General features: G+C 36.9%; 1 protein-coding gene across 3 annotated transcripts in view; it reads left to right on the top strand.

Moving 5' to 3' along the window:
* CLTCL1 (clathrin heavy chain like 1) overlaps positions 1-13610 on the top strand; it is an 88594-nt gene that overhangs the window by 15655 nt on the left and 59329 nt on the right. For 2 of the 3 annotated variants that reach the window (XM_025982748.2, XM_072723469.1), the window contains exon 3: positions 3965-4233. In XM_025982748.2, the coding sequence (XP_025838533.1) occupies positions 3965-4233 (269 nt within the window). Of the gene's footprint in view, positions 1-1616; positions 1863-3964; positions 4234-13610 lie in introns of those variants that run through there. The other variant, XM_072723471.1, reaches the window with a different exon arrangement.

The raw sequence follows: 13610 nt of genomic DNA, 5'->3' as shown, positions 1-13610 counted from the left end.
GTTTTATTCTCTTTGTGACACTAAATATCTAGTACGTTGTGTAAAACAAGTTCTTCTTAACCAGTCTAAGGACAACTTGACAAGTTTTCGAACTAGTGGAAATTCCCTCTGTGATCCCAGGCTATTGGAAACTAAAAGGTACCCCCAGCCTACAGTTGAACTGCTAGTCTAGTCTTTTCTTTCTTAACCTCTTTATTCAGGTATAATTTATATGCCATAAAATCCATTTATTCTAAGTGTACCATTCAGTGATTTTTAGTAAATTTATTGAGTTGTGGAACCACCAACATGCTCTGGTTTTAGAACATTTCTACTACTACAGAAAGTTCCTTTATTCCTGTTTGCAGTCATTCCCCACTCCCACCCTCACCCCTAGGTAGCTACTGATCTGTTTTCTGACTCTATAGATTTGCTATTTCTGGACATTTCAATTTAAATTTTTAAAAATTTTTTTAAATTATTTATGATAGTAACACAGAGAGAGAGAGAGAGAGAGAGAGGCAGAGACACAGGCAGAGGAAAAGCAGGCTCCATGCACCGGGAGCCTGACGTGGGACTCGATCCCGGGTCTCCAGGATCGCGCCCTGGGCCAAAGGCAGGCGCCAAACCACTGCGCCACCCAGGGATCCCCATTTCTGGACGTTTCAAATAAAGAAATCATACAACATACAGTCTTTTACATCTGGGTTCCTTCAATTAGCATAGCATGTTTGAGATTCATCCATGTTGTAGCTTGTATCCGTAGTTAGTTCCTTTTTATAGTTGAGTAAGATTCCAGTACTCCGTTACTCTATAGATATTTCACATTTTGTTTCTCTGTTTATCAGTTTGTGGACATTTGGATTGGTTACAGTTTTTGGCCATTAAGTATATTGCTGCTATGAACACTTGCTGACAAGTCTTTGTGTGGATGTATGTTTCCATTTTTCTTAGATAAATACCTAGGAGTAGAATTGCTGGGTCATATGATAAATTTTTTTAGCTTTTTAAGATACTGCCTGTTTCTTAATGGCTGTACCATTTTATATTCCTGTCAATAATGTATGGGGATTCTAGTTTTTGCAGCATACATGAAAGCTTTATAATGGTATTGTCTTTTTTTTTAATCATAGCAATTCCATTTATATATCTTTTTTGTTTTATTTTATTTGCCACTCATATCTTGTTAGAGAAGTATCTACAATCTTTTGCTCATTTCTTAATTGGCTTATTTGTCTTACTGAATTTTAAGGGTTCTTTATATATCCTGGATATAAATCATTTATCAAATATGTGATCTACATATTTTCTCCCATTTTGTAGCTCATCATTTTATTTTCCTGATGTATCTTTTGAAGAAAAAATTTAATTTTGTTAAAGTCCAGCTTACCAGTTTTTTTCTTTAATGGATCATGATTTTGGAGTCCTACCTGAGAATGCTTAGCCTAGCCCAAGGTCATGATGATGTTCTGCATTTCTTCTAATGTTTTTTTTTTTTTTTTTTAGTTTTAACTCTTACACTTAAGTTCATAGTCTATTTGGGATTAGTTTTTGTGTGTGGTAAGGGTATAAGGTTTTTCTTCTTCCTCTTCCTCCTTTTCTTTTTCTTTCTTTCTTTATTTCTTTTTTTTTTAAAGATCTTATTTATTCATGAGACACAGAGAGAGGCAGAGACACAGGCAGAGGGAGAAGTAGGCAGAGGGAGAAGCAGGCTCCATGCAGGGAGCCCAACATGGGACTCAATCCCGGGTCTCCAGGATCACGCCCTGGGCTGAAGATGGCAGTAAATCGCTGAGCCACCCGGGCTGCCCCTTCTTCCTCCTTTTCGTCGTCGTCGTCATCATCATCATCATCATCATCATCATCATCGTTTTTTTGGTGGGGTAAGGGCATTCACTTGTCCGAGCACCATTTGTTGACAATGAATATCCCATTGAATTATCTAGCACCTTTGGTTAAAGTCAATTGACCATAAATAGAAAGATCAACTTCTGGACACTCATTCTGTTTCATTGATCCATATTCTCAACCTTGTGCCAATTACTTGATTACTATGGCTTTATAGTAAGTTTGAAATCAGTGTTTGGTACTCCAACTTCATATTTTTCAAAGTATTTTTTAAAAGATTTTGTGTTTGTTTAGATAGCATGTGCAAGAGCAGGGGGAAGAGGTGGGGGAGGGAGAGGAAGAAGGAGAGACTCTCCAGCAGACTCTGCACTGAGTATGGAGCCCAACGCAGAGCTTGGCTTGATCTCACAACCCCGAGATCATGACCTGAGCTGAAACCAAGAGTTGTACATGTAACCAACTTAGCCACCTATGTGCCCCATGATTGTTTTTATATGTGGCTGGACTTGGTTCACTCCCGTTTTAAGGACTTTTCTGTCTGTTTTTATGATGATTGGTCTGTGTTTTCTTGTGATGTCTTTAACTTTGGAATTAGGTTAGTATTGGCCTTACAGAATGAGGTGGGAAGTGGTCCCTTTTCTGCTTCCTGAAGTTTGTGAGAGACTTGTTACTTGAGTCATCTTTGAGTACTTGATAGAATTCATCAGTGAAAGCCTTCTGAGTTTGGGTTTTCCTTTGTGAGATGATTTTAAACTGAGAGCTCAGCTTCTTCAGATTTTTCTTTCTTGTGTCAGTTTTGGTAATTTCTCTTTCTAGGAATTTATATCCAAGTTCTCTATTTAAGTCCTCTACTGTGTTGACATAAAATTGTTCATACTATTCACTCATAGTCCTTTTAATTTCTCCAAGATCACCTCAGATGTCCTCTCTTTTATTCCTAATTTTGGTAATTTGGATCTTACCTTTTTTTCTTGATCATTTTGTCAATTTTCTTGATTGTTGTGAAGAGTCAACTTTTTATTTTATTGATTTTTCTTTATTATTTTTTGTTTCCTTCCTTGATTTTTACTCTATTCTTAATTTCTGTTTTTTGTTGCTTTGGGCTTAGTTTACTCTTTTTATAGTTTATTAAGGTGGAAACTTTATTGGTTTGAGATCTTCTTTTATGATCTTGATGTTTAAAATGATATTTTTTCTTTAAGTAGTGCCTTAGCTGCAACCCCAAAATTGATATGTTGTACTTTTTATTTTATTCAGTTCAACATATTTTCTAATTTTCTTTGTAATTTCTTCTTTGACGCATGGGCTATATAGAAGCATGTGGTATGTGGTTGAATTCCAAAATTTGGGAATATCTCACACTTTTTTTCTGTTGTTTTTTAATAATTTTGTTGTAATCAGATAACTTATATGACTTTAAATTTTAAAATTTCCTGATACTTTTTTAATAGCCAAGCATAAGATCTATCCTAGAATATGTTTCATGTATACTTGGAAAGAATGTATTGTATTTTCTCGTTGGGTAATGTGTTCTAAAGATGTTAGGTTGAATTGGTCAGTAATGTTCAAGTATATTTTTCTGTCTAGTTGTTTTATTATTTAGAGTGGGGTATTGAAATCTCCAAGTTTTTTCAATTTTTAAGAGTTGCAGCTAAATATATATCATGGAGTCTATTATCTTAACCATTTTTTAGTGTATTGTTCAGTGGTCTTAAGTACATTTATGTTGTTGTACACCTATCAGGACCATCCACTTTCAGAATGATTTTCCTTTTGTAAAACTGAAACCTTTGAGTCTTGTTTTTGCTGACTTATCTAGAAACATTTTAAAACTAGAAGATAACAATTTAAAACTGATTCTCCTGATAGTTGCTTCAAAAGAACTAATTTCTGACTGTTACTCATACATTATATATTCACACACTTTTACATTCTTTTGAAGAAGGCTCTTCTCAATATTGAGACATCAAAGTGTGGTTAATTACTACTGAGGCAGCTTTTTTCCCTTCTTAATCAGATTGCCTGTAAGTAGTACAACTTAAAGTAACATTAAAACGATTCAGAATTAGGAGTGTAAGAATTTGTCTTTCAGATTTTTAATTTATCTTTCTCTAATCTCCATCACATCAAATACTAGCTGGGAAGACACTTCAGATCTTTAATATTGAAATGAAGAGTAAAATGAAGTCTCATACAATGGCAGAAGAGGTGATTTTCTGGAAATGGGTCTCTGTGAACACTGTTGCCCTGGTGACTGAGACCACAGTCTACCACTGGAGCATGGAAGGTGACTCTCAACCCGTGAAGATGTTTGATAGACATGCTAGTCTGTCAGGGTGCCAGATGATCCACTACCGGACTGATGAGTACCAGAAGTGGTTGCTCCTCATTGGCATTTCAGCTCAGGTAAGCTTTTGGCTGCCTTCAGGGACTGGTCCGATGGAATGTAGAGGTATAATACTGAAGTTAGTATTAGGTTTGAGGCAGAAGAAATAGGCCCAGGCCTAAAAGAAATAGAGGTTATAAGAAATTCAAACTTTGGATTGTATAAGAATTGTAGTTTAACTCTGTATTCCATCAGATTACTGATACTCATTCTGTAAACTATTTCTGGCATAGTTTTGAGAAGTTAATTGTTGAGGAATTTTGTAAAGCCACTTGGAACCTATAGGTTTATGGAAAGTAGCTTGGGGGCTCTATTTTAAGGGCTTTAATTGAATGTTACTAATTCATATACTTTAAAGATTCATTTATGTATTTTAATAGAGGGAAAGAGAGTGAGCAAGTACAAGAGTGGAAGGGCAGAGGGAGAAGGAAAGAAAGTCTTAAGCAGACTCCTCTTTCAGTACAGAGCCTGATTGACATATGGCTCCATCTCAGAACCCTAAGATCATGACCTGAGCTGAAACCAAGAGTCAGACACTTAACTGACAGTGCAACCCAGGTGCCCTTACTAATTTGTATATTTTTATGATAGAAGCAGTAACTTTCTGCTGTGCTTCTTTTTTTCATTCCTGGTGGCTAATCTAGTCACCAGATACTTGACAACAGGATTTTTGGTTTTAGATCTTTATTAGCTAATTCTGGCCATTGAATGGTCTTCCATAGCCTAGTGGGAAGAGTATAAATGCAGGATTCTAGCACTTATAAAGCTGTCAAACATTTCAAGACAGTGCTGTGGAAGCTGTAAGAAAATACCTTAAGTCAGAGAGGACCCACAACAGAAAGGACCTCTTAAGCTGCGTTTTGCCAGCTATAAAAGTGCACTTGGGAAGGAAACTGTATGCAAAGGCATGGAAGTGGAAGAGAATAGCTCTTTCTGTGAGTCTCAGGTATCACCTTGGCTGATACCTATAGGATGCATAAGAGGCTGAGAGATCAGTGGGGACAAGACTGAGGTGCATGCTGTTGGCAGTGGGAATTCTGCAGCAGATTTTAAAGTGAAAGTGATATGATTTATTTTCTTTCTCTGTAGCATGATGGCATAGAAATAATGCTATCAGTGATGTCGAGGAGGGACCACCATGAAGACTGGAGGCTGGGAAGCTAGTTGATAGGCAGATACAGGAAGAAACCATATAGCATGTTCTGGAATAAAGACATGTATGAGAAAGGTAAAGAGCGAGCAAAGATGGAAGGAGTACTTCTCTTCACTTTAGAAGTCTCTTCCAATCTGCAGCTCCCAGGAGAAGTAAGCCATGTGTGATTTAGATGGAAGCACTGGCATTGGAGATGAACAGTAGAGGCAAGGTTTGAGACAGAGAGAGAGAGAGAGAGAGAGAGAGAGAAATTTGTTTAGTAATCTCTATGCTCAACGTGGGGCTCAAACTCACAACCCTAAGATCAAGAGTCACATGCTCTAATGACTGAGTCAGCCAGGTGCCCCAATGCAAGGCTTTAGATTTTAGAGGAGAAATGGCTAGAAATTGGTGATGCATAGGACTCCTCTCAGGGAGAGGAGAGTTGGATGGTGGCCCAGCATTTGTCTTAGAATTGAGACGTAGATAAGGGAGAACTGAAGTATATCTGCTCTAACCCTTCATCTTTGTATTACGCTGACAAGTTTGTATCCTCAGGTGATGTGGGAGTTTTTTGGTGTAATGTAAGGGACTTGCTTAGTCACAGAGCCTTTTATAGGCTCTATAAATATCTCTATAAATACCTATCTATAGATAGGTCCATGACTTCCATTCAGCCCCAGTTACTTATTGTCAGGGCTGAGAGTTAAGCTGGAATGACAGTGTATTTATAGGAATATGTATCTAGAATAATGGGCAATCCCATTGCCCCTACACATGATATTATGATTCATCCATAACAACTTGTTTGGGTCTGATTGCCCAGGCTTCCATAAAAGGAGTAATTTTACACCTAGGACATTTTATGTGATGTATCATCTATTAGCTTGAATGATTTCCTCTTGGGAGGAAACTAACCCTAGATTAGATGCTATTTATGAAGTTTTTCTCATGTGAAAACTCTACCTTTGGCTTTCGCCTGAAAGGATTTGGATATTGCTGGCCTTTATGGTGGACAGAGGTTGCAGACAGTTCAGGTGTTACTAATAGAAATGAAGACAGGAGTGTTTGTGATTTTAGGGCTGAGGAGAGACTGGAGATGCTGGGATGAATTGCGAGAGAGTTACAGACAGGTAAAATCTGTATGACATATGCTGTCATGGTGAATTTTCAAGGTGGTATGGGCATGAAAAGAAAAAATTGATTCACTCTACCTTTGTGAAGGCAGGGGAGCCAGAAGATCTCTCTTCCATAGCCCTTCATACTATTCAAGAGTCAGTGGGAAAGCTGTACTTTTTGAGCCTTTATATTGCTTTTGGAAAGAGGTGTGTAGAGTTACAGGACTCTCAACCAAGGAACAAAGTTACTCACAGGGTAGCCTTTATCAACTCTTCCCAAATACTTGCCCAGAATACTTTTTGTTTTTGAGTTTCCTCTTTATTCCATGAAGCTCTATCTTTGTACTGAATCTGGTCTGGAAATATGTTTGTTCCCCCAGGATTGATTATGTCTGAGGGGTTGGAATGAAATTTGAGCTGAGACTTATAAAACTAAGACAACAGTTAATTCATTCTGCACTTTTTAACAGCCTCTAATATTTTCTTAAAAGCCCTTTGCTCCAGTTTGACCTGAATACTTCAAATGTTATTTTGTTCGTCTTAGCTGGAGGTCAGCATATTTTTTCTATAAAGGCCCAGATAGTAAATGTTTTTGCTTTGTGGGCCCCCAAAATTCGGTCTCTGTCACAATTACTCAACTGTGAAATTTTAGTATGGGCAGCCATAGACAGTACATAAGTGAATGGGCATGGCTTCAAAACAGGTGGGACAAACCATACAGAAATTTTAAAAAATTAGTATAAGATACTAAGAATATTGTATACCAGCAAACTATATAACTTAGATGAAAGGACTAATTCCCAGAAAAACATAGAGTATTAAAATGACTCAAGAAGAAATAGAAAATATGAATAGTCCTATATAACAAGTTAAGATAATTACTAATGAAAAAACTACTCCCAAAGAAAAACTCTGACCCAGATGGTTTCACTGGTTAATTCTATCAAATATTCAAAGAAAAGGTAGTACTAATCCTTCACAAACTTTTCTAAAACATAGAAGAGGAGGGAACACCTCTCAGTTCATTCTATGAGGCCATTAGTACCCAGACACCAAAGACATCACAAGAAAACTGTAAACCACTATCTCCTCTGAATATAGATGCAGAAATCTTCAACAACATACTAGTGAACTGAATCCAGCAACATATAAAAGAATTGTATGTCACAACCAAGTGGGACTTACCTGGTGATATCAAGTGGGTTTAATATCTGAAAACCAATGAAAATAATGTACAGTATTAATAGAATAAAATACAAAAACCACATTGTCATCTCAGCAGACACAGAAAAAGCATCGTATAAAACCCAACACCTTTTATGATAAAAATGCTCAACAAACTAGGAATAGAAAGGAACTTCCTTAACCTGATAAAAGGCATCTGAGAAAAACACACAGCTAGCATCTTACTTAATAGCGAAAGACTGAAAGTTTACCCCTAAGATCAGACAAGGCAGAGATGTCCACTTTTGCCACTGCTGTTCAGTATTGGACTAGAGATTCTAGTCAGAACAATCAGAAAAAGAAATAAAAGGCATCCTGATTCGAAAGGAAGAATTGAAAATATCTGTTTGCAGATGACATGATTTTACATATTGAAAATCTTAAGGCATCCAATAAAATTCTAGAACTAACAAGTACAAGGTTATAGAATGCAAGATAATATACACTTTCAATGAATAATTAGAAATGATATTCCATTCATAATAGCATAAAAATGAATAAAATAGGAATAAATTTAATAAAAGAAGTATATAATTTATATAACTATATATGTGTTTATATGTATAAGTTATATACTTATAAGTCTCTCTCTCTCTCTCTCTCTATATATATATATATATATGTTATATACTTTTATCCTTAAAACTACAAAACACTGTTGAAAATAACTAAAGATCTAAATAAATGGGAAAACATCTCATGTTCATGTATCATAATAGTTAATATTTTTAAGATGTTAATACACCCTAATCTGCAAATTCAACATAATCTCTATCAGAATACCAGATAAAGTCTTTGTAGAAATTGATAAGCTAACCCTAAAATTCATATGGAATTGCAGAGAACTCATAATAGCCAGAACAGTCTTGATGAAAAGAAAACAAAGAGTACTCATATTTCCCAATTTCAAAAATTGCTACAAACCTACAGTCATCAAGACAGTATGGTACCAAGATAGGAGTAGACATATAGATCAATAAGGTAAAATTGAGAGTCTAGAAATAATATCCTTACATTTATGATCAGTTTATTTTTTTGATAGGGATGCTAAGACAATTCAACAGAGGAAAGAATAGTCTGTTTAACAAATGTTTTGGGGACACTGGATATCTGTACATACCAAAGCATGAAACTGAACCCCTACCTCTCAACATACTAAAAATTAACTCAAAATGGATCAAACCCAAATGTAAGAGCTGAAGCTATAAAAATCTTAGAAGAAAACATAGCAAATCTTAGTCACCTTGAGTTAAGCAGAACTTTTATAGATACAACATCAAAAGCATAAGCAACAAAAGAAAAACAGGTAAAACAAAATTAAAATCCTTTGTGCTACAAATGATACCATTTGGGGATCCCTGGGTGGTGCAGCGGTTTGGCGCCTGCCTTTGGCCCAGGGCACGATCCTGGAGACCCGGGATCGAATCCCATGTCGGGCTCCCGGTGCATGGAGCCTGCTTTTTCCTCTTCCTGTATCTCTGCCTCTCTCACTCTCTGTGTGTGTGACTATCATAAATAAATTAAAAAAAAAAAATGACACCATTTGAAAGTGAAAAAATAACCCACCATTTGGAGAAAATATTTCAACATCATATATCTGATAAGGGACTTGTATCCAGAATATATAAATAATTCTTACAACTCAATAATAAAAAGGCAAATAATCCAGTTTACAAATTGTTAAATTATTTGAACAGATATTTCTCCAAAAACACATGAAAATTTGTTTAACATCATTAGTCCTTGGGGCTACTGAACCATCTGGGTGGTTCAGTGGTTGAGTGTCTGCCTTTGGCTTGGGTTGTGATCCCAGGGTCCTGAGACTGAGTCCTGCATCAGGCTCCCTGCAGGGAACCTGGTTCTTCTGCCTATGTCTCTGCCTCTCTCTGTGTCTCTCATGAATAAATAAATGAAAAGTCTTTATAAAAAAAATTCCTTAGTCATTGTGGAAATACAAATTGAAAATTCAGTGTGAGGGACAGCTGGCTGGCTGATTCACAAGAGCATGCCACTCTTGATCTCAAGGTGATGAGTTCAAACCCCACATTGGGTGTATAGCTTACTTAAAAAACAAACGAAACAAACCCCTCCCCCCAAAAAATGTGATGTGACTTCACACGTATTAGGATGGCTATAATAAAAAAGATCGCCAATAACAAATGTTGTCAAGGATGTAGAGAAATTGGAACCCTCATACATTGTTGTTGGGAATGTAAAACACAGAGTGTTGATGGAAAATAGTTGGGCAATTCCCCAAAAAGTTAAATGTTAGAGTTACTGTGTGACCTAGGAATTCCACTCCCATTTATATACCCAAGAGAAATGTAAATATACATCCACATAAAATATTAAACACAGTATATCAACAGGATTGGTGGAATACAGACCTTTGAAAATCCGCTCCTCCATAAAAGCACTGAGAACAATGGCAAAAAATTTCCAAAATCAACTTTTTCAGAGTTCTAGAAATTAACCACAGGCTTAAAAATCCAAAGAACTTTTATTTAAGAAAATTTGCTTCAACTCAGAACAGCAAGTTTGGTGACATTTTAACTTGTGCCAGTCCCATCTCCTTCTGTACAGTTTCTGATAGTGTTAAAAACCAATATGTTGTTCCACCAGTTGGTGAAATACAGCAACCTTACAGCCTCTGAAGGAGGCAAGAAAGGCTTAGATCTTCTCCCAAAAGCACCTTTCCCAGATAAATGTCATTATTTGACCTAATAGTTTCTTGGAAATCTCCTTTCACAGACCTTGCCTTTTATTTGATTTGACTCACTCTTTCTCAGTACAAATAGCCTTACCTCCTGGGATGGTTGTGCTGTACCATCAGCAGCAATTGTTTAACATCACAACTGCCTGGTAGGATGGTAATACTTGAGGTAAATAAGAAGCTGGCTAAAAAAAATTAAAAGCATGTTCGTAGGAGGCTTTCAGAAGTTTAAGCATATTCTTGGGAAATGTACATGCACAGAGCTGTGCACCTGCCCAAGAGAGGATTGACAAGGCCTTAAACTCTCACCCTTAGCTGACCTTGAGGCTCTGTACAAGCAGGAAGGTTGAAGGCCAAGGCAGTATTGTAAGCTGCCTGCCAGAGTATTGAAGGTATGTCTCAACACATACACACCCTCTCAGCAAAGGCTGAAACTCAAGGCATTTAAGGAATTTATTTCAAATCATTAACTGACCACTAAGCTGAATAGAGACCTCAGTGACCACATATGACAAAGAATACAGGCTTTACGGACTTAGTTCAGGAGATTTGTTAAACAAACAACTTCAATAAGCCCGGGGTGGGGGGTGGAATATCTGATTTCCAGAGTTGTCACTTTATGTTATTTAAAATATCCAGCTTTCAACAACAGCACCAAAAATGAAATAGGCAAAGAAACAAAGTATAGCCCATACTCAAAGGGGGGAAAATTAGTCAGTAGAGACTGTTTTGAGGAAACCCAGACATTGGAGTTATTTTCAAAAAGACTGTAAGTCAACTATTTTAAGTATGTTCAAAGAGCTAATGGAAAGTATGTCCAGGGAACTAAAGGAAATTATGAGAACAGTGTCTCTCCATATAAATCATAATAATATAGAACTAGGTGGTATCGAAAAAAAAGCCTATGGGATGCCTGGCTCCCTCAATTGGTAGAGCATATGACTCTTGGCCCCTCAGGGTTGTGAGTTGAAGCCCCCATGCTGGGCACAGAGTCTACTTAAAAAAAAAAAAAGTCTCATAGATTTGTGGAACACATCAAGTGAGTCAGTACACATACTGGAAGTGCTACAGGAGAGAAGAAAGGGGAAAAGAATATTTGAAGAAATAATGGCCCCAAACTTAGCAAATTTGATGAAAACCATTAATCTACACCCAGATATATCATAATTAAACTATCAAAAGACAAAAAATCTTGACAGCAGTAAGAAAGAAGCAAACTTATCTTATACAATGGACTCTCAGTAAGATTAACAATTGATTTCTTAATAGAACCCATCCAGGCAAAAAAAAAAAAAAAAAAAGAACCCATCCAGGCAGTGGTATGATATAATCAAAGTGCTTTTAAAAAAATAAGACTGTCAAGCAAGAATTCCATATCCAGCAAAATTATTCTTCAAATAATGAAGGGGAGATTAAGGCATTACCAAGTAACAAAAACAGAGAATTTGTCTCTAACACATCTGCCCTATAAGAAATACTAAAGTGAATCTTTCAGGTGGAAATGGAAGTCAGTAACCCAAACCCACATGAAGAGCACAGTATGAGTAAACTGTATAGGTAAACATAAAAGACTGCATAAAGGTAGTTTTTGTGTATGACTATTTTTTTATGTGAGTTCAAAGATGACTACTAAAGCAATAATTATAAATCTGTGTTAATGATATATAAATATGTACTTTATGTGACAAAACAAAAAACAAAAAAGAACAAACAAAAACAAAAAAAATATGTACTTTATGTGACAAAACAAAGGAGAGGAAGGAGTGGAGGCTCCGTGCCCAGTGGAGAGCCCAGCAAAGGGCTCAATCTCATAACTCTGATGTCATGACCTGAGCCAAAATCGAGTGTCGGACACGTAACAAACTGAGCCACTCAGGTGCACCCCCCACCTTGAGTTTTTTTTTATAATAAATTTATTTTTTATTGGTGTTCAATTTACCAACACACAGAATAACACCCAGTGCTCATCCCATCAAGTGCCCCCCTCAGTGCCCGTCACCCATTCACCCCCACCCCCCGCCCTCCTCCCCTTCCACCACCCCTAGTTCATTTCCCAGAGTTAGGAGTCTTTATGTTCTGTCTCCCTTTCTGATATTTCCCACACATTTCTTCTCCCTTCCCTTATATTCCCTTTCACTATTATTTATATTCCCCAAATGAATGAGAACATATAATGTTTGTCCTTCTCCAATTGACTTACTTCACTAACCCACCTTGAGTTTTAATTTAAATTCCAATTGGTTGGGCAGCCCAGGTGGCTCAGTGGTTTAGCCACCTGCCTTCGGCCCAGGGTGTGATCCTGGAGACCCGGGGTCGAGTCCCATGTTGGGCTCCCTGCATGGAGCCCTCTCTCTCTCTCTCTCTCTCTCTCTCTCTCTCTCTCTCTCTCTCATAAATAAATAAAATCTTTTAAAAAAGTAAATTCCAGGGAAGCCCCGGTGGCACAGCGGTTTAACGCCGCCTGCAGCCCGGGGTTTGATCCTGGGGACCCTGGATCGAGTCCCACATCAGGCTCCCTGCATGGAGCCTGCTTCTCCCTCTGCCTGTGCCTCTGCCTCTCTCTCTCTCTCTCTCTCTCTCTGTCTCTGTCTCTATAAATAAATAAATAAAATCATTTTTTAAAAAAGTAAATTACAATTGGTTAACATAGTGTGTCATATTAGCCTCAGGTGTACAATATGGCGATTCAACACTTTCAATATATATAACAGCTGATGATCATCACAAATATACTCCTTAATCCCCATCAAATCCCCTTAACCCACCTCCCCCACCTCCCCTCTGTTAACCATCAGTTAAAACACTATTTTAGGCAAAATGTGGAAGTAATCCAAATGTCCATCTACTGATAAATATATCTACTGTATAGATATTTGACAGTGGGATATTTATTTGACCTTAAAAAGAAATGAAGTACAGTTGACTTTTGAAGAACATGGGTTTGAAGTGCATGAGTTTACTTACAGACGAATTATGTTTTCAATAAATACAGTATAGTATTATAAATGTATTTTCTCATGATTTTTTTAACACTTTCTTTAGTTTTGTGAGAATGCAGTGCATAATACATATACCATACAAAATATGTGTTATTTGACTGTTATTGGTAAGGTTTCTGGTCAGCAGTAAACTATTAGTAGTTAAGTTTTTGGGGAGTCAAAAGTTAATACATGAATTTTTTACTGTGTTGTGTCTATGACCCTAACCTTC

This window comes from Vulpes vulpes, chromosome 10, assembly GCF_048418805.1.
Source record: "Vulpes vulpes isolate BD-2025 chromosome 10, VulVul3, whole genome shotgun sequence".
In the NCBI taxonomy this organism is placed as follows: domain Eukaryota; kingdom Metazoa; phylum Chordata; class Mammalia; order Carnivora; family Canidae; genus Vulpes; species Vulpes vulpes.
Note: the sequence above shows the minus strand (reverse complement) of the source record. Positions and strands in the feature narration are given on the sequence as shown.